The sequence below is a fragment of the Camelus bactrianus genome, chromosome 6, assembly GCF_048773025.1.
Source record: "Camelus bactrianus isolate YW-2024 breed Bactrian camel chromosome 6, ASM4877302v1, whole genome shotgun sequence".
NCBI classification, from domain to species: Eukaryota; Metazoa; Chordata; class Mammalia; order Artiodactyla; family Camelidae; genus Camelus; species Camelus bactrianus.
This window is the reverse complement of record NC_133544.1, coordinates 71,919,116-71,946,595: the sequence shown is the minus strand read 5'-3', so window position 1 is coordinate 71,946,595 and position 27,480 is coordinate 71,919,116. Positions and strand designations below refer to the sequence as shown.

Below are 27,480 nucleotides of genomic sequence, written 5' to 3'. Positions count from 1 at the left end.
AGATAAGGATGCTTGAGTCCCTTCTGGGCTCTGTCCCCCTACCCTGCTCCTTTTCCCTCCTGTTGGGGTGGAGTGGGGCGGGAGCCCAGGGAAATGAGGCACCCTGGTGGAGGGGCAAGGTGTGTGCGGGATGGCTGGCAGGAGGCCAGGTGTGACTGGTGGGAGTCTCTCCACCTTGCTCCGCGGAGTAGGAATGCCCGCCGGGCTGCATGTTAGGGCATTTTTTCCAGGAACTCTTTCTCTTCAACAATAGACATTGGAAAAGCCCAGGAGGAATTCCTATTGTTGCTGGCCAACAGCCTGGCTGCTGGGCCACTGCCCCCTGCCCTTGATCAGAAGGCCCAACGCTGGCCCTCTGCCTAAAAGTGAAGAGGGAACGATGAGGCTTTCTGAATGCCCAGGCGGGGCTGCAGGACCTGCCTGGACGCCAGTGGGCGGGGGATGTGGGGGAGGCCAAGGGACACAGCACGGACTGAGGGAAGGTGGGGACTAGCCCCTGAGAAGCTGACTTGGCATCCCCCATGCCTTCCTCCCCACAGTGCCTCTACTTCTGGGGCAACTGGGGGAAGCAAGAAGAGAGGGTGACGGGTCATGGCCAGTGAGGAGACAGACCCAGAGAAGACGGCAGTTAGCAGATGGCCTGAGGGCAGAGAGTGTAGGGTCTTCCCTTCTGGCCCGGTCTGTTACTGCCACAGGGGACGTGAGGGGGGCACAGACCTGAATCTCATCAGGATTCGGAGTGACCCTGGTGAGGGTTTCTGCTCTTGATCTCCAGGAGTTTCCTCTCAAGAGAAACAGGATTTTTCAAGTAAGTGAATAGGGGATGGCATATTTTTTCCAGAACTAGGTGTATAGAATTGTGAAAAGACCCGTTTTCATGACAGGGATGTGGCAGCAGAAGAAAACCATTTTATGAAGTATTCACCATGTTCCGGGCAGAATATATGGCGAGGCTCTTGCCACCTGTTCATTCACTGAATCCTCCAAATGACAAGGGGTAAGTATTATTATCCCAATTTGTACAGAAGAGGAGCCTGATGCTCAGAGTGCTTAAAAAATTTCCCTCCCCCCCACCAGTTAGGAAGTGGCAAAGCCAGGGTCTGAGTGCAAAGCCCCGGCTCTCATTGGAACACCCTGTGCTGAGGCGGGATCTCCCCGGGGAGCTCTGGCATGACTATTTCTGGGTGACGCTGCACAGATGGCTGATGAGAACCATTCAGTTAGGGTCCGGCCACAACCTGCTCTGACTGGGCTGAGTGCCGCCTCTGGCTGGCTTTCATTGCTGTGTGAAAGGACAAGGCCTTTAGACTTCAGGAGGGAGTCAGCCCTCAATGCCCAGAAGGGCAGCGGCTGGCAGCCAGCCCAGCAGCGGCATTTCCTATGGATAAGCCATCCCGGGAGCAGCCTCTCTGGGAGGAGCTAGTCCACCTCTGTTGGAGCCAGGAAAAGGAGGGACTGGTGGAAACTTGCTGGGACTTCACTTGGGACAGAGCAAAAAAGCCTTTTGTCAGTGAAATGGGCCCCTCTCCACTCTGGCCACATGACTTTAGCTGTGAATTAGGCTGGTCCCAGGCGGCTTCAGGGGCTTGACCCCGACGGGTTACTGACAATGTGAGGGCTGGCTCAGAAACTAGTCAGAGCAGTTACAAACTGCGGAGTCCTAAGCACTGGAGTTACCAGTGTGTCCTCTTCCCAGGAGAGGATGTGATGGGGTTTTGCCATCCCAGCCCCAGTTCACCAGGGGCAGAGCCTTCCTGATAGCTGTTTCTGCTGCGATTAGCAAGAGCTAGTGATAAATCTGGCAGCACAGGTGAAGCAAAGCAGCAAAAGGACACACGTGCAGGGTTCCCACTGTCCGTGACTGTGGCTGAAATCTCATTTTCTTGAGCACGTATTATAGGCTATACACTGTGCTAAGCCCCTGCCATACATTATTAACTCATTAAATCCTCACAACAATCCAATGAATGAATCCTTTCAATAAACAGCTACTGAGTACTTGCTAAGTATGAAGCTCTGTGCTAGGTGCTGGGGATAACTTCGGGAACAAGACAGGTCCCTGTCCTCATGAAATTTATAATTGAGGTGGGAACTATTATCCCATTTCAGAGATGAAGAAACTAAGGCCTCCTTAAGTTAACTTACTTGCTCAGGTCATTAAGTGACAGGGCAGGGCTTTGAACCCAGGCAATCTGTTTCAGAGTCCAGGATGCTATTTTCCTACCAAATCCTGCCTTTTTCCTTCCCAACACCACCCATGTGGCGGACACGACTGGTTCTCTCTATATCCATCTCATCTTCCTTCTTACTTGCTGGAAGAAACCCAACTCATTTGGATGTATAATCCTCTCTCCTGTCAGCTCAGGGAAGGGCCCCTCTGCAGCACCAGGCCTCCAGGTGAATCTTGATTAGTTTGAACCAATCTTGGTAATTCCCTTTTGCCAGGGATTGGTTTAAGTATATGACAATTGAGACAGGAATGCAAGTTTGCTGGGAGAGTTTTTGGGAGAAAATTGGTAGCCAACTGGGTTCCGTAAGGGGACCAGCCTGAGGACAAAACCCAACATACTGAGGATGGCAGAACAGGGAAGCAACGTGGGTCTTCCACAAATTGCTGGGCTCCAGGCTATTACGTGTGATAACAGATATTCTTAGCTCTCACCATAGTTTGGATTGTTTTTCTGATTTTTGCAGCTGAAAACTACCCAGTACAGACTAGCTCCAGTGCCATGATGGCTCCCACGATGCCCTAATCCATGCTGGCCTTTGCTTCTTCCAAGTGTTCTAACACATCTGCTCCACTCTTTGGGCTCTTGGGCATGGCTTACCTTGAGATGTCCTTTGACTTCCTTCTATATTTTCTTGGCTTTTAACCTGTAATACCGTTTCTCTAACTAAATTATTAACTCCCTGAGGGGAGTGAGCACGCCTTACATTTCTTTATGTCTTTCATGGTAATTGTCATTAAAAGTAGTTTAATATTTATTGGCTAATTGTCTTTGACACATTCCAATAGATTTGCTGCCCTGAAGCGGGTAAATGAACACATTTCAACAAAGAGTAAACAGGAGTCAACAGGTTGCAGCTGGAGGCCTGACTAAATAAGAATGTCAGGCATCTCCATTGTGGTTTAGATTCCACATGGCTCCTGCTGCCCGCTGTGTGCCTGGCTCAGGGCTGGCTGCTGGGGAGAGACAGAGAATCTCCTGCTTGCTAAGAGTCAAGGAACTTTCATGTTTAGCAACCATATTGTGTTTTTAAATTCTCACAACAACCCTTTAGGGTAGAAGCCATCAGCACTAGTTTATAGGCGGCAGGTTGACCTGCCCTGATTAAGCTGCCGGTATGGGTACCTGGGGTTGGAGCCAGGTTTTCCAGTTCATGAATTAAGTTTTATAGGGCTTCCTATATTCCCTCTTCCCTTTTCCTATTAAGTAAGTGGTCACTTTTTATCCATTGGCTCAGGAGAGGGATGTAGCGCAGCATAATATAGGAATATTCTGAAAGCCTAAGCTCTAGCAGGAAGAGTCTCAGGAAGACTAAATGTCTTGGCCTTAAATGGGGTGAGTAGGCTCTGTTGCCTAAGCCAGAAAGCCTTTCCCCTGGTAGAGGAAGAGAAGAGGGCAGAGGAGGAGTGAGACGGAACTGTAGGTGGCTAGCAGGAAGGGAGCTACATCCTGCTTCCCACCAATGAGGGCAAGACCCTGCCTGGAGTGTCAGAGCAAATGGGACCAGAGGCAGCATTTAAAAGATTCCTGTGCTCTGAACATGGCACAGAAGCAGCGGAAAGCTGTGAGTCAGAGGAGGCCTTCAGACAGAAATGGCCTTGTGGACTGAGGACAGGACCAAGCGGGCCTCCCCGATAGCCTTGGTACCTGGCTGATCTAGAGACTGCCTTCTTTACGTACAAATATTTGGTTCTCTGAAGGTCACTCAATAGAAACAACTCATTTCCCCTTTAGATTACAGAACACCATTCTTCTTTCACCTACCTTTATTATATTACAGGTTTGGCTATACTCTGTACTGTAAATTAATTCAAAAGAAAGAAAGGCTCCAATCAACTAACTAGGATTCCAATCTACTGGAGAGGTTTCCAGAGAACTGCAGATCACTTTAACAACATTAGAACTAAATCAATACAAACACTCACAAGCATGTGTACTAAAAGCTTTATTTAGTTTGCAATACTCAGTAAAGTAGGCGCTTAGGTTATCCTCATTTTATAGAGGCTCAGAGAGGGTAAGTAACTTGTTCACTGCCACACAGCCAGGATTCAAACCCAGGCATTCTGGCTGTACAGGCAGCATCTGTCACCGCCATGCTAGCATTTGGTTTGGCACCACAGACAAGGAGCCACCTCAATACTGAGGAAGTCCTAGCAGGCCCTGGACTGTGAAGTTGACCTACAATGTGAGCACTGCATTCAAGTTACAACTAGGGTATAAAAAGAGACAGATCTTGTTCCAAAGAGCTCACCTAAGTTAGAGAGGTAAGGCATGTACATGTACCTGTCCAAGGCAACTGATAATACAATGCAGGCAGGAGCTATGGGGCTGCCCCCAGTGGCCTACACCTAGACCATTAGTCCACATGTCAGGAAACTGGATGTGCCTGTTTGGGTGAGTCCTTGAGCAAGCAGCTTCCTCAATCTGTTCTGTGACAGGGTACAGTTGATCTGGAAGGTCTCTCTTAGCAATGCTCATATTTCTGCCCACTTGATCCCCTGTTTGCTGGGACGCCCTGACTTGCTGTACCACACACTCTCTCACCCTTAGCTACCTCATCTCCTTGAATGAGCCAGTCTCACTGAAGCTTCATGTGTCATCCTTTTCAGTATTTTTATCACTTTATTCTAGCACTGCCAGATTTCTTTTTTATTTTTGTTAAAAAAATGCAAAAGCAAACAAATGTATATTCATCATTTTGTTCATAGATTTTAATGGGTATTTATTTTTATGAAATGCCATCCTCACTTTGCTAATGGCAGGACTGAGGCAATTAAATAATAAAATGCATCACATGACCAGGCCAGTAAGATTAAACTGCTTTGAAACTGCAGCATATGCTGATTCACATAACTGTTTCAAATGAATGTAAGGCTGACTTAGACACACGTGGAAAAGAAAGTACACATTTTGATGGTATAAATATACCTGTGAAAATAACATTTAATTTTGAAAGGAGTAAACAGGACAATGAAGTGTATCATGATGTAAGGCCACCAACTGATTAAAACAGAAGGTTAAAGACAGACACACAAAGTGACACACTAGAAATGAAAGCAAGATTGTGATTCTAGGCACATCGATAGCGTAGGATAGGTTTCTCCCTTCACCAAGTCTGCAAATAACTAGTTTTTGAACTTGTGGCTGCTATTTTTCCAACATTTTAATTCATTACTAATTTTTAACTCACTATGTATTTAATTCACTACTAATTTCTGGAACTATATAAAATTAATAGACACAATAGTCCTTTGCTCACAAGGGGTTTGAAAACTAGCGGTGTGACTGGGCAACCGCTACTTCCCATGGAGAAGCCAGTTTGAACTTAGGGGACAACACTGCTCAGCAGCTGGAAGTACGCCGCGGGAGCATCTAAAGAGCAAGCTTATTGGAAGAAGTATGCTTTGGTGGGAATAAAAGTATGTTTATAGACACTTAACCGAATTTGTCATTGTGCCTTTTTTAATTATACAATGTCAGTTTGTGGGAAATGCAAGTTTTTATATGAAAGCCATAAAATGTATTTTGTTTCTGAAAAAAGTTGAATTTTATGTAATTCAATCCCTCATTTACAGACAGGAAGTTGTAATAGTAGGAAGATGATAATTTTAGAAAGCATATCTGGAATAGAAACATTATAAAACATTTGAATATGTATGAGTTTTTAAGCACACTAAAAATAGAAGTTTAGATACATTACTGCAATAATTTAACATTATTTTCACTCTCTCATTTTAATTCCAAGTTAATCTTGCTTTTATATTTGGATGATAAAGTCTCCCAAATTTCCCACTTAAAAAAAAAAATCCCTAACACTAAGGCTTTTTTTTCAGGCTTTTAATTTTTTTTAATGTAGAGAAGGGAAAAGATGGCAAAACCATAGCCCATAATTTCTTAGCCAAGATTATCCCATAGACATAAAAAATTAGAATATTCAAAATGTTCAGAAACATACAAATTAAAAAGTAAAAGCCTTCATCTGTTCCTCTCTGCCCCTACACATACTCCCCAAAGGCAATCACTTCTTCCCCTCAGCTTTTCTTTTTTGAACATAAGTTGAAATGTCTGGAATTCAACTTTCAAAGCCTAACTCAGGTTCTGCCACCTCTACAGGCTCATGCAAAACTGGAAGGCTGGACTTCAGCACCAATGCCAAGGCAGCCCTGTCATCTACGGAAATGGTCCGACTTCCCCTCTCCATTGGTTCTAGGACTCCTCTTTTCCCAAGGTCTGTCACACTGATTATCCCTTTAGGCCTAATGAACCTTGGAGGCAGGGAAAACAACTGCTACAAACAGTGCTTTATTTGGGCACCCAGCCAATGCTTCTTCAAGATAAATTCTTAGGAAAATTTCTTAGCTGAAGGGAATGATTATTTAAATTTAATTAATATTGCCAAATCACCTTCTAATAATGTACCAATTACACTCCCACTAATAATAATATGAGTGCTTCTTTCTCCTCACCCTCACAAACACAATTTTCAATCATATACCATGTGACTGGTGAAAATTTCAGGTTTATCTTGCATCTTATTTAGTTAGGAATGAGAGCAAACATCTCATAAGCTGGCCATCAAAATGTTTTTAGTGGATTGTTCATGTCTTGTCTATTTCTACTGGTTTTCAATTTTTTAAGACTTCTTTGTACCTTACGTAAAATGGTGCTTTGACAGTGCTCTAGGCCCTGGGATTAGAATAAGAAACAAAAGCCCTGCCCTTAAAGAGCTTAAATTCTGGGAGTGGGATACAGGGAAAAAGAAAAAAAAAAAACTTATATATATGCTATGGGAAAGAATAGGTGGTAGATAGCATGGAAAAAATAAAGCAGGGTAAAGAGGAACCGACTACCAGCAGCACAGCAGTGTGTGTGTGGGGTGCTATTTATACAGAATGGCCAGGGAAGGCCTCTGATAAGATGGAGGTCTGAGAAGACACCTGAAGGGAAGGAAGGGAGTAATCCATGTGAGGGTATGGAAAAGAACATTCCAGGCAGAAGAAATAGCAGCAAAAAGGTCATAAAGAGAGAAACTAGTTGGCACGTTTAAGGAACAGAAAGGAGGTGGGCAGGCTACAGTGGAGTGAGCAAGTTAAAAAGGAGTCAGGAAAGAGCGGGGTTAGACCTGGTATGGTCTTGCCGGCTGCGACAGTTCTTGGGATTTTGTGTCATGTGAGATGGGAAGTCATTGGAGGGTTCTGATATGACTGGAGGTGGGTGGGGGAAGCAGAGAGACTAGTTACGAGACCTTAAGATAATGCAAGTGAAAGATGATGCAAACGTGTGGCAAGTAATTTTTCCTAGTTTGAATTTAGGGTTTTTTCAGGGAGGAGAGGGAGAGATAAATGGGTATATTAGACTTTGTTTTTTATCTATTATAATAATTAAACAGCAATCTTCTTGCTTAAATCTTAGTGTTATGTCACAGACAAAAAATTTCACTCACTTTGTATTTCATATTTTCAGTTTTTTACATTAATATTTTTGATCTATCTAAAATTTGTTTTGCAGATAAATAGTGAAACAGGGAAGACCACTGCATATGGCTGTGCAATTTATTCACTGCAAAAGGGCACAGGCCAAGGGGGTAAGTGGGTACTGAAATCCAGTCAAGCTATGGTGCACAGTGGGGTACTGAATCCACTAGAGGAAGGGGCCTTTTTCTAACTTGCACAAAGGTGCTGTATGATGTAGTGGTGGCACTGGTGATAGAGTTCAAACTCTATTATACTGTTTCAACACCAGTTATTAAATAGTCCAGCTCTCCCCAGACTTTTATCCTATTAAATACTCATAGCTTTTTGCATCTTTGGTAGAACTAAGAACCTTATTAAGGTTGAAGCTTGCCATTTTAAAATTTTTTAAAAACATGCATCTTCTTCACCAGGGAAGTCTTTTTTTTTTATTTTTTAATTTAGGTGGGGAGGTAGTTAAGTTTACTTATTTTATTTATTTTTAGAGGAGGTACTGGGGATTGAACCCAGGGCTTTGTGTATGCTAAGCATGTGCTCTACCACTTGAGCTATACCCTCTCCCCAGGGAAGCCTTAACTTTAGGAGCTAGATTGGAAGCAAATCTGGTGTAAGAGTTGCAGTTGGAGGAAGAATTCCTCATTTTCTGATACAACAGAAAAGAAGCATTTCTTTGCTGTCTTTGCTTAAAGACTTTAGCCTAAACAAATTATTTCAAAGAGCCTTGTGCTAACTCTCTGAAAGGCTTTCTTATCTACCTTAAGATAAAAGCCCAACTAACAGTCTAAAGTTCTAATGCTACAGGAAAACAATTATTTCCAGATTCAGATTTGGCATCAGTTAGAGAAAGCACTGTGACTTGGGCGGAAGGTTTCTTGTACAGCTGTCACAGAGGGATGAAGGCTCTAACAGTGGCAGATAAGTGGATGCACACTTTATGAATAGTGAGTCACTATATATTTCATGGTCTCTTCAAACAAAAGTGAAAATCCTGTCTTTTCAGCTGTGTTCTTTTTCTCAGGTTCATCATTATGTTATTTGTGCCTTAGTGAGACAAGAAATAAGAACCATTTGAAATTTTGCCAAAAATAGAGGCTTCTTTCTCCCAAACAAGCAATATAAAATATAAGGGAGATGGAAATGTGCCCACTTTGTGGTTTTATGCTCAAAGAGAAAATGAAGACATCACAGGCCCTAACTGGTCAGTTACTATTTTCTCTCCTCTACAAAGAAGGGTCCGGATTGGAGAGGATGCGGAATGGAGGAAGAGCTAGCAAAGCAGCTGCAAGTTCTCTAATAAATTAGCTTCCTCAGATTTTCTTCCCTGTCCTCAGAGTGGATTTTCAGAAACAAAGTTTCATCCACAGGGCAGTGGCTTGTCAATCTTGTTGTCAAGGTTGCTGAAAAATTCACTAGATAGTAGTTAAGCCTATGTTAAGAAAGAATCTAAATTTACCATCCAGTCTCGGAGTAATGACGTTATGTGTCAAAGTGGTGGATTGAAAAATGAGGAGAAGAGAGCAGAGGGGTAGATGGGTTTGATTACATAAACATACAGATATGTAATTTTATAACCTCAGCTTTATGAGAAGAAAACATGAAAATGTTTGAAAAGTCGTATTTTCTTTAAGAACAAAAATTTCTAAGTTTCTAAGTTGATTATCCTTCAGATCCTTCAGTGTTTCAACTATATATGCTTAAATATTTTTAGCTGAGATATACTTAGAATCTTCTGCTTTTCAGCAATCTTAGAGCCGTGACAGTGACAACTAGAGTAAAAAGAAAAATCAGGCACAGCATAGAGGCATATTTAATAATTTTGATATTTAGATATGAATTAGATAATTTTCATTGCTCTTTTCTACCAATTTTCTTCCCTATCCCCAAAACCTGGTGTAATTCATGCTTCCATTTAGTGGTCCAATATTTCATCTAGATCTGTTCTCTTCCAACTCATCTTTTTAATATTCTGCCTCTTCTAATCTTCCAAACAACAAAACCCCCTTCTACTCCTTCATTAACCCTGCCCCCACCAAGTCATTCTGCATGTAACAGAATGGTGATTATTCCATTTCTGAAAGGTTGCTAAAGCCATTCGAAACCTTTCTTTTCTAACTCACACAGTTCTAATCAAGAGACCCAGTAGCAGCAGCACCACTGGATTACATACGTAAACCAAAGGGCTTGGTGGATAAAAAATGAAAACATTAAAATATATTGAAAACACATAATTTTGCCACTTAAAATTAAAGAAAATTTGGCCTTTTATAAATCATTTTATCTACTTTTCAATCTAGCTCATTTACAGGAAGGTCAGGAACACCTAAAGGAATGGTTGGCTATTCTGTCTTGTTACAATCCTATTATAACAGTTCCAAGTCTAGGATATAAAAATTTCCATGGTAAAGCAGCTCCTGTCTGCAAAATCAAGCCATTCATTATCTTAGTTGGCAAAAAGTAGATGAAATGTTAGAAGCACAAATTTAACAAACACTATTTTATTATTTACACAATACATAGTGATCATAAGGGTACATGTCACAAATTATAAAAGGGAAAAATACAGGGAAAGGTAGCAACAAATGCGTTAAATAACAACAAGGTACCCATTAATATGGAGTCTATTTAGAATAAAACAATTCTTCCTTAAAGTCAGACAAGGCCAAGAGTAGGTACATTGTTGAGTAGAGAATGCCAGTTACCTAGAAATATGTATCTACTAAAAAACAGAAAAGTATTAGTAGTGTACCTAAATTGAATTATAGCATATACAGGTCCAGTGTTCCACAAGACAACCATTGGTTTTAGGCAGGAATCTGTGAGAGATTTCACTGCCTATCTTGCTGCAAGAGGGAAGCCCCAGGACTGATTAACTTCCCTACCTTCCATAAAGCTTTGTTCAGGTGACTTTGGAATGTGGTATCAAACAACCCATTCATTTCTGCTGCAAGTTCCCCCAGAACAGACACTGTGGACTCATCACTGGCATTCAGAATCCGCACAAAGAATTTATTCCACAATTCACCATCTTTTAGCCTAAAAATATATAAAACCATTTCCATCAAGATTAGGTATACGAGTTAGAATTCTTTCTGTGTTTAACTCAGTGGTACACTTAGGCACCAACATGGTTTAATGTAATACCTACAACTCTCTTAGAGATCATGCAAATAGTTCTCTGAAATGGGAAAAGCCATAATACAGTGCACATAAAGGGAAAGAAAGTCATCTGAATCTATATATTTCCTCTGTACACTAAGATGCAGAACTTCTCTTCTACAAATAGAAGAAAAATGAATCTTGTCTCCTCTCCTTTAACTTTCCTAAAGTCTAGGTCATTAGAAAGAGTAGAGCTTCCTCTCCTCCTGCCCAGCGGTTTATTATCTTTACAATCTTCTCAGAATCCTAAGCTTGACCAAAGTTACTACTGCTTAAGTCTACGTATGATATTTGTGCTTTTTTTTTTTTTAATCAGAGAGGCTTCTATTATTGTATAAGGCAAGGCTATTAGGAAATCCCACCTGCTCCTGTTTGTATAAGACCCACCTAGGACCATAAACAACTGGAGAGACCTGAATCTATCCGTATGTCTTGCATTATATTTTAAACCTGTTTTGAAAGTACATGTTAGAGATGAGTAAGACTGGCCAAATTCTGAATTAAATAAAGAAAAAAATACAATTCAATTGTTGGGAGGGGATAATGGAGGTGAAGGGATATTAAATTTTCAACACTAGTTTTTCTTTTAACCAAAGAATGTATCAGTAAGAGACTGGTAAACTTATTCTGGGAAGTTAAGAGCAATGATAAGCTAAAGTGAAACATGGAACATTTAATAAGTTATTTTTTAGTCTCTAAGATTAAGAAAAATAAATGTTTTTATTTAACTTATTCTTTAATGTTCTTCCTTATGTGGATATGAATTTTTTTATTATTGAAGTATACAGTCAGTTTACAATGTTGTATAATTTCTGGTGTACAGCATGTTTCAGTTATACATATACATACATATATTCCTGTTCATATCCTTTTTCATTATAGGTTACCACAAGATATTGAATATAGTTCCGTGGGTTATACAGTATAAACTTGTTTAACAAGTTTTATGAACAGGCTTGAGGGAGTACTAAAGTTCTGAGACCAAGCAGCTCATATTAAGAAAGCATTTACTTCTTCACCAAAGAGATTCAGTTTTCTGCTTTGGTTTCACCCGTTCATTAAACAAATAATAGCCTTAAATAAGTATGTAATTTAGAAATTTAACTCTCTTCAAGAGATGCTTATTAGCTTTTGATAATAGCTATTAAAAAGGGGTATAAGACTAGTACCAATTGATTAGAAAATTATTCTCACAAAATGTTTCTATTAACACTTCTAAATTGAGAGGCTTCCATACTATAGTCACAGTCTATATGTCTATGATACAGCTAGGTCCAGAATGATGTCCTGAAGTCTTAATAGCCTGATTCCTATTTTTAATTAGCAATTCCTTTGTCCTGCACTAGGTGCTCCACTGATACTCCAATGAAAACTGGTTAAAATTAATGAAATCACAGCATATGGACTAAGAAACGAAGACTGTTGAAGCAGAGACAGCACCCAAAATAAAGAGAAAATTATTTGGACAGGAAAAGACCCTGAAATCACCAATACTTACTCAGAAATATTTTGGCTAAGTCTCCAGAGGGACTCATCCCAGAGGACCTGTAGGTGTTCCTTGAACAATAGTAAATGTGCTAAATCTGCTATACCAAACAGATCTACCTGAAATCATAAAAAGCACCATCAGCTAAAATAATTCTCTGCTACTATCATGGCAATTTATTTAAGAAGTTGACGGGTACTATAGTGCTTAGCTAAGTTTATTTTATGACATACTATTGACTGTTCCTTACCCTTATAGTAAAGGAAGAAACTCCCCAAAGAAGTGATTAGTAGAGCCAACTCTAGGAATTATCCTTAAGAACAAAAGATGACAAAAATATCTGGACTGTCAAATACAAATCTGCACACCTACTGAATTTGCATGGGCTTCAGCTGAGCTCTAAATGTGGTCCACATGACCAGTTCAGGCTTATGCTACATATTCAATCAGCAAATGCCATATACCCAGAGCTGAGTCAGAAGGGATTTTTGCATATAATGCCACCATATAAAACATTTTCCATTTGTCCTAATGTTCTTTTTATATACATCATTTCATTTAATCCTCACAAGAATTTTTATGTACACAGAGCAGATTATTACCTTTATTTTACAGAGAAAATTGCAGAAAATGATTTACAAGAGACCACACAGGTAAGTAGTAGAGAAAATAGTGCTGACACTTAGGTTACTGAGTGAGTCATGTGTCTGCACGTGTATGTGTATATTCTTCAGTGTTGTGACAGAAAAATGGTACATTTCGCTTGACTTGGTGATATTTGAAAACTAGGTCATCTGTTCCAGGAGAGACAATATCAGTAAACACTTAGCTTTCATGGCTTATCTAGGTAAGAAAGAAATTAAGAAACCCTCTCCATATTTGCTCAGGCTTGTTTTACACTTACCTGGTAGGGAGAAGAACAGTTAGCCAGGATCTTTTGTCCTTCCAGGATCTGTACAGTCCGAAAGCCGCTGAGGTTAAAAACGTCCAGCTGTGCCCTAAGGTCCACACTGTAGGAAAAGTCCACAATCTTCAAAGCTTCATTGTTCTTATTACAATCATAGGGATCGTGGATTCTAAGCCCATATTTAAGAGAAAGAGATAATAAAAACAGGCCATGAAAGAAGCTGCATAGCTGGTCTTTAAAAAAAAAAAAAAAAAAAGAAAAAGAAAAAAAAGGAGGTACTGCAAGTGTGTCTTAGCTATGCCAACAGCTCCCTCCAGTGGTTAGTTCTGAAAATGCACCTGTAAGAGCAGCGGCAGGGTCCATCCAACTGGGGAAAATCTGATTAGTTTAGTGACACAAACTAAATCTCTAAACCATAATGTATGGCCACCACAGAACACTGATAAGTTTCCATATTATATAAAGTAAGTACTGGAAGTAGAGTGTAGGCCTCTGCCTTACAATGTACATACTAACACATACAATAGCCATGATTTATACACTGACAAGAGTTATGATGAAGGAAATTAAGCTTTTATAGGAGTCATAGCATTTCTTGTTTAGTATTGTAGATTAGGCTTTCCAAGCATCATTCAGATTCCTCCTTCCCAGAATGTAACTGAAAACAACATAAGGCTTTTTTTTTTTTGTAAAGTGACACCTTTACAAAATATTGTAAACTCTCCAGTTTATATTAAACTAACATCACGTGTAATTCCAACCTTTATTTCCTTAAAAAAACCCCACAAAAACCAAAAAACAACTTTATAGCACTTATTCACTATTGATTAATTTTCCTTGGGTTTACCTAGTCTGCAATAAAGCTCCTTTCCAAAGAGACATAGGAACTATTTATGTGAAAAAAGAATGGATTATTTTTCTGTGTTCCTTTTGTTTCCCTACTTTTTCTCAGTTCTTTCAAATCCCTGATTGATTTGGTGGCAGGTCCTATATTCCTAAATGCAGGCTTTGATTAATCCCATTACATATACTTTACAGCACAGTATCATCTATTTTCCTTTAAAATTCATAATTGCTCCCAGTTTTCCTTACTATAGGATGCAACTTTTTTTAGCCATTATAAAACTGTAATTCCCAAATATTTTTAAAACTTGGGAGAGGCAGGAAAAATGTTTCTTAGATTTAATAAAAAGAAGCAGAAAGTTCTCTTAACTCTCTAACTGGCCATTCACTGTTACCATGGGCAAAACATTCCACCTTTTTGGATCTCATTTTATACATACACGCTTACACACAAACACACACATTAAATGACTTCAAAAGGCTCTTTCAATTCCTCGTGACTCTCTATAAAATTCCTTATCAAATTTGAAAAGTTGTGACAAAGTAAAAGACAATGTCTTTATAACACTATGTGTTTTCCTGGAGTCCTCCAGTGACTGCGAGAAGGGTATGTGAATACATAGCACACAAATGCCCAATGCTAAAAAGGCTCAGAAAATCTCTTTGCTTACAATTCCCATACAAAGTCCTGAGAACTCAAGCACTATCCTCTGAAATTTCAGTGTTGTGAAACAGAAGGAAAACAAAAACTACACCAGGGGTTCTCACATTTGGAAACATATGGGGAGATTTTTGGTGATCACAATGGCTAGGAGACTATAACTTGTATTTAACTGGGCAGGGGGTAGTTATGGAGGCATAGAGATATAAAACAACCTGAAATGCTTGGACCAGACCTACACAAAGAATTACCTCATCTAAAGTACCTAAGGTACCCTGGATGAGAAATGCCTGGGGAGGTCTTTAGGACTCTGCCATCTCAGGAAAGAAGGTAAGATGCTCTAGTTCTTTTGGTTTTAACTGCAGGAATACATTGAGGATTCTTTTAATTTCTATGCCAACTATGATTTAGAGTCTAATTCAGTTTCCTCTTACAGAATAAGTAATCAGGAGAAATGTTAAAAATGATTCCAGCTTTTAGTGTACACCAGTGACCTCAGAGAGACAGTTAACTGCTCACTCAAGACGAACGGTTGGGGCCGACAAAGAATTTTTAAACCAGACTGCTTTACTCAAATACCATGAGACCAATGATCACTAGAAGGGTGTACTGGTCCTCTAATACTTTTCATAAAACAAAACTGTCAACCTTTTTTGCCTTGTTTATGCCTCAGTATTTTCTATATTTTCTTAGTAGTCTTCATTTCTTATTTCCTGCTCACCCCTTGAATGTGATGGCTAAATTGGATTTAATTTGAACACTAAGCCCCCTTTCTTGGCATGGTTTGCATTTGCATTCTGGTTTTACCTGCTTCTCTTGGCAATGATCTCAATTTGATATGACTTAAGCTTTGGGCTTTGAAACTGAGCAGTGCCTTGGTTTTGCTAAGGATAGCTAGTTATCCTCACTAGTTCTGCACTGGCCCCACACAAAGAAAGACTAGATAATCTACTTCACATTTCCCCAGATATTCAAATTTTATATCTCTTCTTGATAGGAATCATCACAATAGGGTGGTTAATTCTTTTTTTCTGAATTATTTCATCAATGTGTTTTTTTTCCTTTGAATTCTCTTAAACTATTCCCAGTGACTACTGACATTTAGGTAGCAAATATTCTCAACATACTGTGTTCATTAATATGGCATTTAACAAAAAGCAAAAGAAAATAGCAACTATCCAAGTTTTAAGACAAAGCCGATAGAATTATAAAAGAATGAAAAGGACCAACCTGTTTCTAAGAATCAGGCTCCTTGGACTCAAGTCACCATGGACTATTTCTGCTTTGTGTAGTTTCTCTACTATTGTCAAAAGGTTATAAACGATCAACACTGTCATTTCATGGGTAATAAATTCACTGTGTTGAAGAAGATCCTGGAAATAGAAAGACAGAACACTTTTTCTTAAGTTGGGGTGACTGTACTTACACTCAATACCTTGCCTACTGCTGCTCTGCACTCTTCAGTGTTGTTCTCCATTAGAATGTGAGCTCCTTTGTAGGTAGGATTTTTGTCCCATTTTTAGCAATGCTGCTCTCCTTTAAGATTGTAAGGATTTATTGAAATAATAGATGAAGAGCATCAAGAGTGAGCCTGGCCCACAATAGGTGCTCTATAAATGGTAGTTTTAAAATACCCTTGATTCCAACCATTTTGGAGAATTCATATTACAATCAAAATATGCATCAAAACCATCACTATATATTGTACACCTGAAACTAAAATGACATGGTTTATCAACTATGCTTCAATTTAAAAAAAGAGATGAGAAGTAAAAAACCTCAGAAACACTAAAAAGAAAACCAAAAAAAAAAACCCAGAACAAAAAAAACCCCCGAAAATAGTAATCAAAACCGTATGGTTACTGGCACAAAAATAGACACAAAGATCAATGGAGCAGGATAGAAAGTCCAGAAATAAGCCAACACATTTAAGGTCAATTAATCTACGACAAAGGAGGCAAGAATATGAAGAAGACAGTCTCTTCAACAAGTGGTGCTGGGAAAACTGGACAGATAAAAGACTGAAATTAGAACATTCTCTAGCACCATATACAAAAATAAACTCAAAACAGATTAAAGACATAAATATAAGAACAGACACTATAAAACTCCTAGAGGAAAATACAGACAGAACACTCTTGGGCATAAATCACAGCAATATATTTTTTGAACCAACTCCTGGAATAATGGAAATAAAAGCAAAAATAAACAAATGGGTTCTAATTAAACTTAAAAGCTTTTGTACAGTTAAGGATATCATCAACAAAACAAAAAGACAACCTACAGAATGGGAGAAAATATTTGTAAATGATGCGACTGACAACAGACTAATTTCCAAAACATACAAACAGCTCATACACTTCATATATAAAAAAAAGAAAAAAAAAAAAAAAGCAATCCAATCAAAAAATGGGCAGAAGACCTAAACAGACATCTCTCCGAAGACATACAGATGGCCAACAAGCACATGAAAAGATGCTCAGCATCACTAATTGTTAGAGAAATACAAATCAAAACTACAATGAAATATTACCTCAGACCAGTCAGAATGGTCATCATCAAAAAGTCTAAAAATGATAAATGCTAGAAAGGGTGTGGAGAAAAAGGAACACTTCTACACTGTTGGTGGGGATGTAAACTGATGCAGCCCCTGTGGAGGACAGGATGGAGGTTCCTTAAAAACCTGAAAATAGATTTACCCTATAATCCAGCATCCCACTCCTGGGCATATATCCAGTGGAAACTCTAATTTGAAAATAAACATGCATCCCAATGTTCACAGCAGCACTATTTACAATAGCCAAGACATGGAAGCAACCTTAATGTCCATTGACAGATGAATGGATAAAGAAGTTGTGGTATAGAGGGGAGGGTATAGCTCAAGTGGTAGAGTGCATGCTTAGCATACACAAGGTCCTGGGTTCAATCCCCAGTACTTCCTCAAAAAATAAATAAATAAACCTAATTACCTACCCACCCCCCACCAAAAAAATAAGTTGTGGTATATATATATACTCAAACATAAAAAAGAATAAAATAATGTCATTCATTTGCAGCAACATGGATGGACCTGGAGATAGTCATTCTAAGTGAAGTAAGCCAGAAAGAGAAAGAAAAATGCCATATGATATCACTTGTATGTGGAATCTAAAAAAAGGGATACAAATGAACTTATCTTCAAAACAGAAATAGACTCACAGACATAGAGAACAAACTTATGGTTACCAGGAGGTAAAAAGAGTTGGAAGGGATAAATTGGGAATTAAAAAACTGGACCTCTTGGGGAATAATGGAAATGTTAGCTATCATGATTGTGGTGGTGGTTTCATTGGTGCATATATCTATCAAAATTCATCAAATTGTACATCTGAAATATGTGTAGTTTACTGTACAGGAAATATACCACAATAAAGGTGTTTTAAGAAAAAAAAAGGGGCAGCAAAATCTTCTTAAGGACATTCCAAAGAATAAAATGATATATTGTGTTTAGGTTTTTAAAAATAATCCAAGGGGTTAGTAATAGATAAAACAAAAGTGGCAAAAATAGACCACTGGTTTCCATCCTCATGTAAGGAGTTTAGAAGTTGCCACTCTGTCCTAACAAGTAAAAAGCTGAACTGAGAAATCAACGACTCTTCTAGAATCTGTAAGCATAGGGGGCCCCTCACACTTCTGTGAATTTTACCTCTAGGAGCCAGACTAGGTTCTCACAACATATATTGTAGAAAAACTCCCCTCTTGCTTCTGGCATGGGGAGGGGAAAAGGAACCATCTGAAACAAGCCAGAGCACTCTGTTCTCAACAAGGTCTGCCTTCAGGGGAAACTAGTTAACCAGAGTCTAACCTGCTAGGGTATTATCAGAGTCTAACCTGACCAGAGGAAGGGAAATAGCCAATTCCAGCCCACACTAACCATCCTGTCCCACCTAAGAGCGGGTGGTAAACTGAGAAACTTGTGAAGTTCACAGTCCAAAGTCATAGGCTCAGGATAAAAAATGATACATTGTAGCACTATACAACACTTTGCCCCCCTTCACACCTTATCACATTACTAAAGGCATATTTACAGCAATTCCTTTTATACACTGTGTCATGTATGGCTATCAGGAAAAAATCACAAGGCATACTAAGAGGCAAAAAATGCAATCTGAAGAGACAAAACAAGCATCAAAGCCAGACATGGCAGGGATGTTGGAATTATCAGACCAGGAATTTAAAACAAGAGTGGCCATGAACTGGTGATGATCATAATGAGATGACCAGGTCATTGCACAATTCTGTCTACTTTTGCCTGTGTTTGAAATTGACATAATAAATAGAAGAGGTTCTTGGTCAAAATAACTTGGGAAAAGAAAATAATCAGTGCTTTTAACTTATAATTAATTGGTCTATTTCTAGAAGATTAACAGGAATTCTGTACTAAATTCCTTTGCTAAGTGGAGCACAAATCTCTCTACTTGGGGACTTTAAGGGATAGATTTTCATATTATTGCAAACCTGAAGGGTGAAGCAGTTTATATACTGGTGCCAAACGATACAGCCATCTTGGTATTCATAACAGCTGCACAAATTATCACACTCCTCATTTAAACGTTCCTTTAACTTGAGGTTGATATAAAAGTCCCATGGGACAGGTTGAGACGATACCTATAAGAAAATATATTTTAAAAATAAGAGCAATTAGAATCTGGCAGATTGAAAACATTCCCTTCAGCTCTTCTTATATCCAAACAGAAATAATAGTAAAGGGATATTTTAAAAGGCATAATCTACAGTAAAGAACACAGCAGCAACAAATTTTGGAAGCCAGAAAGAGGACAGTGAGAGGTAACAACCCACTTAGCAGACCCAAGAAAGCTGATTTTAGCAGTAGAGAAAGCTGAGAGCAACTGAATTTTTACAAGACCATCCCCCAATAATATGAAACTGGTGGCACTAATTACCTATAGAGCTAAATAGGAGTGGTTGAACTATACTAAAGAGGAAGTTAGACCCCAGATTCTGCTTCCTGCTCCTGTAGCACAGCCTGGCAATTATCTCTCTCTCATTCTAGAAAACCAGGAGTTTATTCCTAGAGAATAAAAAAACAGAAGGGCCCTGGACTAGAAGACCCTAGGCACTGTTGACAGTGGGAATATCATATGGAAAAGAGGAAAAATTTACTACATATCAAATGTTAAGATGTACCTTCCCGCCCCTCTACTCTCCAGAATAATTTCCCCACTCAGCTTTCAGGAGGCTAGCAGCCAGGATTATATGCTCCAGGCAGGAAACCAAGAGTTTTCTCTGAGGAATCTGATAAGCTCAAGAGAAAATACCTAAAGATTGGGGATTTTCCAACAAAATGGCCAAGTGAGATCATTGTACAGTGAGGCCTGTAGTTGTCAAGGTCCCACCATATACACAGAGATTTCAACTGGCTTTTTGAATCCAGTCCATCTCTCTAAATATGAAGAGACAGCCAAGACTTAAAGAAAGCCTTTAATATGAAAGACAGAGATCAAAACAGAGAAAGGAAATAGATGATGCTGGGGGAAAAAAAAATTAAAGCATCACTAATATAACCAGAGATAAGAAATATTTAATCATTGAAATGAAGAGCAGAATGCTATAAAGAAGAAAATTTTTAGAATAAAAGAGCTCTTACAAATTAAATACATGATAAAAGAAATTTAAAAACGTAGTAAAAAGATTGAAAATAAAGTTGACAAAACATTCCAGAAAGGAAAGTAAAAAGACAAAGAGAAAATAGGAGAAAAAAAGACAAGATTTTTAAAGGATCTGTCCAGGAGACCCCAAATCCTAATAAAAGGAATTCTAGAAGGAGAGAACAGAGAAGACTGAGGGGGAAGAAATACTTTTTTCTTTGAAGATAATTTCTCAGAACTGAAGGAGTCTCCAGATCGAAATGGTCATTGAGTGCCTAACATACGGTTAACAACAGGCTTTTACCAAAGCATGTAATTGTGAAATTTCATAATACTGGGGACAAACATAAGATCCTACAAGGACCCAGAAAGAGAGGGGGAAAAAATCCCATAGGGAATGGCAAAAGATTTTAAATGCAAGGTTAGAAGCCAAAAGCTAATGGAGTTCTTCAAAATTCTAAGGAAAAAAGTTCTGAACCTAGAATTCTAATATCCAGCCAAACTACCAATCAAGTAAAGTTGTGGAATAAGAAATTTTCTGACATGCAAGGTTTCAAAAAATTTACATCCTATGCATCCTTTCTCAGGAAGCTACTAAAATATGAGGACTTAAACCAAGAAAGAAGAAAAAATGGGATCCAATGTAACTGGGCATCCAACATAAAAAAGAAGTAATATGAATCCCTGGGATGATGGTGAATAGAAATTTCAAAGTAGTATAGTTGTGTGTGTGCGTGCGTGTGAAGCCTAGAATGTAATTGTCCAGATTGGAGCATGCCTGAAAATTTCAGGAGAGATGTCCTCAAAAAGATAAAATTGATAGAACACCTAACATGTTTGGATACGTTAAGAGAATTACACAATACCCTCTTATTTTTTATATCTGATCTTGACATACAATGATGAGTGACTTCTTGATGCATTACTGACTTTCCTATAAGGAAGCTCATAGACTATTAGAAGGATCTGATGGGACCATGAGGCCACAGTTACTGTTGCAACCCATATTATTTACAAAGTAATTGAAATGACAAAGAATCAGTCCCACCTTTATTATGGTTAACTCTGCAGAGTTTCTTGGCGTCACCCAGAATAATTTGTAATCTTCACATATGAGGTATTCTTGTCTAATGCAATAATCCTCATTATCTGTTGAGAAGGTTTGATTACATTTAAAATCACTGTGCATATGTATAGCCCCCTAGCTTTTACTCCCTGGTTTAAGGGCTAAAGGCATTTTATATTTGCCAGTTAGTAGCATCTAGAATAATTTTCTAAATCATTTGTTAAAAATTGAAAGAGGGGAAGAAAGAATTCCTATTATTACTGTGACATGAAATTATCAATGTCTTAACTTCTATAATGCTCTTTCTTTCATTCTAGAAATATTGATTGTGCTTAAGCATCAAGTTCAAGTACAAATAATCACTTATTTGTATACTGTCTACACAAAAGGACATGCATTCAATGATACTTACCTAATTCAATTTCCTTCTCTATTTCCAAATTAGGCATTGGTCTATCTTCCACAAAAAACTCTGCAGAGGCACTCAGCTCTGGTATAGATTTTAGCAGTTGTCTGCGATACTGTGAGCACCAGGGTGACTGAGCAGGGTTGTCTGGGGAAAAAGTTAAAAAAAATTATCCAAAAAACTTAAAATGGGTATTATAACAGAGAAGGGGAAAAAAAAGCCCCAAGACTGCATGATCAACACTGCTAACCTAACACTCATCTTAGGTCTTTACGGTACTGAATTTAGTTAGTACTCATTTATTCTAGAGATTTCACAATTTATGGCAAGTTTTCTATATTATAAATATATACAGCTCAATTTGCCCTGATAAATCAGTGTTCATTGCACATGGATGTAGAAGCTTGCTTATAAGTGGTATATATGAACCTACCTGCAGTCTCGTTAGTGAGCTCCAGTTTCTCAGGAATTTGAAGACATTTGATGGAGGAGGTGCTTGTAACTGAGGCAGAAGATCCAGAGAACCCAGAGGAGTGTGTGGCTTCACGGCTATCTTCAATAATTGGGCTAAAAGCACAAATGAGTCAATCCTTATAGGGATAATGTATATCAATTTATCTTTGTTAGAATTTTGACATTCAACAGTCTCACTTTTAAGGTCTATTATTTTCCTGAGACAAAAATAGATTCATTATCAGAATCCAGGTGACTTTATCTACCCTGGTTGACAAGTAATGCCAAGCATTAAATTTATGCTTTATTAACATAATCTATAGCAAATGCCTATTCTACATTTATTCTTAACTTACTGAGAAAAACTGATGAAGACATTAACTTTCTTCCTCTTTATCCCTTCTCTGGACTTTTTACTCTTCAATAAGCAAAGGTCAAGAGAAAACAGGAGTTACTCAAGGTGAATACATGCTACAAAATGTGGAAAAAGTTTATTAGGGAAAAGATTTGAAAATACAGTTTTAAAAGCACAAATTGGCAAATTGAAGGATATTCCTTAAACTGGAATTAGTTTATTTAAATTAGCTGATTTTTAAATATGGATAGATCACAAGGCTTAGTCCCTGGCTCTCTATGTCATTTCCTCATAGCTCTTCTTTATTCATTTCCACCTCTCTACCAAAAGATATTTTTAAAAAATATATCTCTAATTGCTTATTTGAAATTAGCATCAAACTATTCTACCATTATTTGAAACTCAATATTAAAGGAAAAATAAATGCCTCTTCTCTACCAATCAGGCACACTTTGCTGAGTTTCCTCAAAGATATCATAACCACCAAAATTTATTTCTTCTAACCCTTTAAATTGATTAAAATCAATTAATTACTAAATCCCATTGATACTTTATCTAGGGGAGCTCTACTGTCATATAAAGCACTTAGCACAGTACCTGGCAGGTAGTAAGAGCTTGATAATTGACTGCTATCACTGACAAGCACACACAGAGTGAGAGGGCCCTCAAACAGTCTGGTTTGTACAACTTGTAATTACCACTCACCTCAGCTTCTTGATGCTGAGAGTTGGATTGTAGATAATGCCACTAGCAGTTTGCTGGTCCTCTGAGGTCTTCACATCTAGATCTTCTTCCTGCAGCAGTCTCTCAGGATCAGAAGGGAGGTCCTTCAAGGATATGACCTCATGAAAAGGAGTGGATGCAAAACGAGCTGCTCTAGCAAAGTCACAAGTGTCTTCTGGGTTAGGACAAATGGTTACATTCCTGAAACCTGTGATAATAGCATCCTCACTCAAGGGCTCAATTCCTGTAAATTCATCCTGAAATAAAAACCATGTAAAATTTAGCTGAAATATTTCAATGAGTATGCCTATCTTTTTTCCTGAAAGAGACACATATTAGATAAGTGACTTTGAACACAGGGTAGAAAAGTATCATATCGGAATCTCTAGGGAAAGACAATTTTAAAAAGCACATATTCCACATTTGAGGAAAAAGGTTTTGTATTGTGAAAACAGCAAACTATATTTTATCAAAAAAATACACTGTGAGGATTCTCCACACAAAGGAAAAATACTAGACAACGTTTTTTTCCCAACTAGTTTCACCAAGGAACTAGAGGACTAACAGTATTTTCCTTCTGCATTTGGCCTAGAAAAATGTTCTGGTAATCTGCTATCTTCATACCTTTTAAGTCTTCTTCTATGACACATATTTAATTTTTATTTTATTTCTTAAAGTTTTTTTTTTTTTTTAAAAAGTCAACTAGCTTAAAAAGATATATAGTGAAAAAAGTCTCCCTCCTGCACTTGATCCCCCAACAGCTCCACTCCAATTACTACTCCCCAGAGACAACTGCTGTGACCATATACATCTGGTAGGATACATGCACAGCATTTAAAAAGGGGTTTTAAAATAAGTGAAATTACAGCATATATGCTAGTCTATGTCATTCCTTCTCATTGTATTTTTTAATATATTTTTTGTGCTATTAAAAATTCTTTAAAAACATGATGGTAACACTGTGGGTCTATCAGAAGTTGACCAACTGTTTCAGGTTATTTCCTGTTTTTTACTATCATAAAACTTGTAGATTTAAATCTTTAGTAATATGTTAATTTTCTTAGAAATAATTCCTAAAAGTAGAATTATCAAGTTAAAAAGGTAATGGAACAGTAAGGTTCTTTATACATACTGCCTAGCTGCCCTCAGAGAGACTGTACTTTGTACATTTACCTGAAGTGCACAAAAGTGCCTATTTCATTTAACCCTTGTAGATATTAGATATTAATTTTCTAGATCATTACCAACGTAACATATACTCTGAATTTTTGACTCAACATTAATAAGCAGAGGTGAGAGATACATCTAGAAGAAATAAATGAAATTAAAAAAACCATAAGATTAAAGTAAAATAGATGTCTGTAGTATAAGAACACATTTTATGCAATTACTACTTGTGGTCCTATTAGTTTAGACATTTTAAATGATTTTTTTAAGGCGAAAAAATTCTGGTAGGTACCTATTATCAAAATTCAAGTAAAAGGTTTAAGACAAAAAAACTAGATCAAGATTTACTCCTTTAATAATTTAGTCCATCTTTGAACAGCTGAACCTAGAACCACTGCCTCCAAATCCAGCATATCTATTCCTCATATTCTCTGATGGTATTCTCCAGAACACAATATATAATTAATTACTCTTTCACATCATTATCTTTTCATAGCAGTCAGTGGATTACCTATATCAGAATTACCTGGGAAAGTATTTAAGATAAAACTAAATGCTTGGGTTTTATCCCTGGAAATTCCAATTCACTATAGCTGGAATGGGGCCTGAGCACTTTTGGTCATAAATGGCTCCCTAGGTTCTTCTGGGTTGCTGGAAAATTTCTGTATCTTGATCTGGGTGAAGAATGCATGGATATTTGCATATGCAAATATGCACTTAGCTGTACAATTAATATGTGTGCAGTTTACTGGATATAAATGTACTTCAATAAAAAAGTAAACAAAATGAAAAACATGTTTAAAAAAGTTCCCCCAATGACTCATTCCCTAGGATGTGGAGAATACACTGTTTTAAATCACTACAGCTACTGATCACATCTCCCCTTGTAAGTCTTCAGATTAAACACACTCAATTCTCTTCAATCTCAGCACAAGTTTCCAGATGCTGGTTTGAAAAGAGGGATGACTGTCTTCCTTAAAATGTCAGTGAAATGTCACTGATAACGTTTATTTACTTTGACTTGAACGTTTAGGCAGTCTTTTTACCCTAAGTATTATCATGTCACTAGTCCACAGTAGTTAAAATAGAACATAACTAAAAAAAATTGGTTGGTCCACGTAACTTTCATTGCCACAAAAAAATATTTTATATAAAAAGAACAAAATCCTTTGCCAAATTGTTAATTTGAGATATAATTCACATAACCTAAAAATTCACCCTTTCAAAGTGTGCATTTCAGTGGTTTTTAGTATATTCACAAGATTGTGTAACCATCCACTATCTAACTCCAGAACATTTTCATCACCCCCAAAAGAAATACCATACCCATTAGTAGTCAATCTCCAATCCACTCTCTCCATAATCTCCTGGAAACCCCTAATCTACTTTGTCTTTAGGGATTTGCCTATTTTGGACATTTCACATAAATGAAATCATACAACATATGTTCTTTTGTGTTTGGCTTTATTTTAGCTAAGTGTTTTCAAAGTTCATCAACGTTATAAAATGCATCAGTACATCATTCCTTCTTATGACTGAATATTGCTCCATTATATAGATATACAACATTTTGTTTATGCGTGCGTCAAGGTTATTTCCACTTTTTGGCTATTCTGAATAATGTTGCTATAAACATTCATGTTTAGTTTTTTTGCTGAAGATATGTTTTAAATTTTCTTGGATATATACCTTGGAGGGAATTGTTGGATCACATGGTAACTCTATGTTCGGCATTTTGAGAAACTGCTAAACTGTTTTCCAAAGAGGCTGCATCATTTTACATTCTCACCAGCAATGTATGAGGGTTCTAGTTGCTCCACATCCTCACCAACACTTGTTATTTTCTGTCTTTTTGATTAAGACCATCCTAGTGAATGTGTGTAGTATCTCACTGTGGTTCTGATTTGCATTCTTTGATAATGAACGGTGCTTAATTCAAGCCAGTGATTTTCATTTAACTCTAAACCTTTGTGAGAATTAAATGAAACAATCCAATAGTTCATTTATATTAACTCAGGGATACTGCTCCTTACACAAACATCTGGAGATACATCCTCATTTGAGGTGATGCTTTCTGAAGTTTTGAGAACTGCAAGGGGTCTTCGTTGGGCTAAAGCCCGTGGGGGATCTGCAGAAGGACTAGAAAAAGATATATTCTATTTAGCAATTTTTCTCTTAACATAGATAACAGTAACCCTTCATTTCATACTCATTTATAATAAGAGAAAACTTTTAAGTGTCAAAACAAAACAGAAAAACCTCAAACCTGATAGTCTTCTTTTCTGAAAGAAGAAACTCGTCAAAAATGGAGAAAGGTACGCTGGAACCTACAGAAAGAGAGCCTAGATTTACATTCTTAAGAGTAAATGCCCTACTCTTCAGGACAACTAGGTCAATTAACAGTTTTATTGTTTGAAAGCAAAAAGACAATCTATTTGTCTTTTATAATAAATAATTTCAAATATATAAAACTAGTTATCATTTAATAACAATTATCTAAACATGTTTTATCTTTATTCCCCACCACTACTCCCCAAACCTAACCCAACTCTGGATTATTTTGAAGCAAATACAAAATACCGTAACATTGCATTTGTAAATATTTCAGTATATGTTCCTCAGAGAGAGCCTTTTTTTAAAAAGCATAATCTCAAAATATGATCATATCTATAGAATTAATGATTTCTAAATATCAGATATCCAGTCAGAAGTTTCACATTTTATACTCAAAACTTTTTAGAAAGTTTGAATTAGGAATGTAAAGTAAATTCATACACTGTGACTAGTTGAAATGCCTCTTAAATTGCTTTTATTCTATAGGGCTTTTTTTTTCGTTAGTAAATTTTTGTTTTAGAAACTGGGTTGTCTACTACACAATGCTGGATTTTTTGCCAAGTATATTTTTACTTC

General features: G+C 37.7%; 1 protein-coding gene across 1 annotated transcript in view; it reads right to left on the bottom strand.

Annotated features, from left to right (window-relative positions):
• Positions 1-10,178: 10,178 nt before the first annotated feature.
• Positions 10,179-27,480, bottom strand: part of BUB1B (BUB1 mitotic checkpoint serine/threonine kinase B) — a 43,724-nt gene continuing 26,422 nt past the window's right edge. Inside the window, exons 13-23 of the mRNA XM_010965137.2 lie at positions 26,837-26,897; positions 26,604-26,709; positions 23,386-23,660; positions 22,306-22,439; positions 21,879-22,019; positions 21,449-21,549; positions 19,250-19,399; positions 15,983-16,125; positions 13,246-13,417; positions 12,354-12,460; positions 10,179-10,732 (exon numbers count right to left, since the gene is read on the bottom strand). Coding sequence (XP_010963439.1) covers positions 10,525-10,732; positions 12,354-12,460; positions 13,246-13,417; positions 15,983-16,125; positions 19,250-19,399; positions 21,449-21,549; positions 21,879-22,019; positions 22,306-22,439; positions 23,386-23,660; positions 26,604-26,709; positions 26,837-26,897 — 1,598 coding nt within the window. The 3' untranslated portion in view covers positions 10,179-10,524. The remainder of the gene's footprint in view (positions 10,733-12,353; positions 12,461-13,245; positions 13,418-15,982; positions 16,126-19,249; positions 19,400-21,448; positions 21,550-21,878; positions 22,020-22,305; positions 22,440-23,385; positions 23,661-26,603; positions 26,710-26,836; positions 26,898-27,480) is intronic.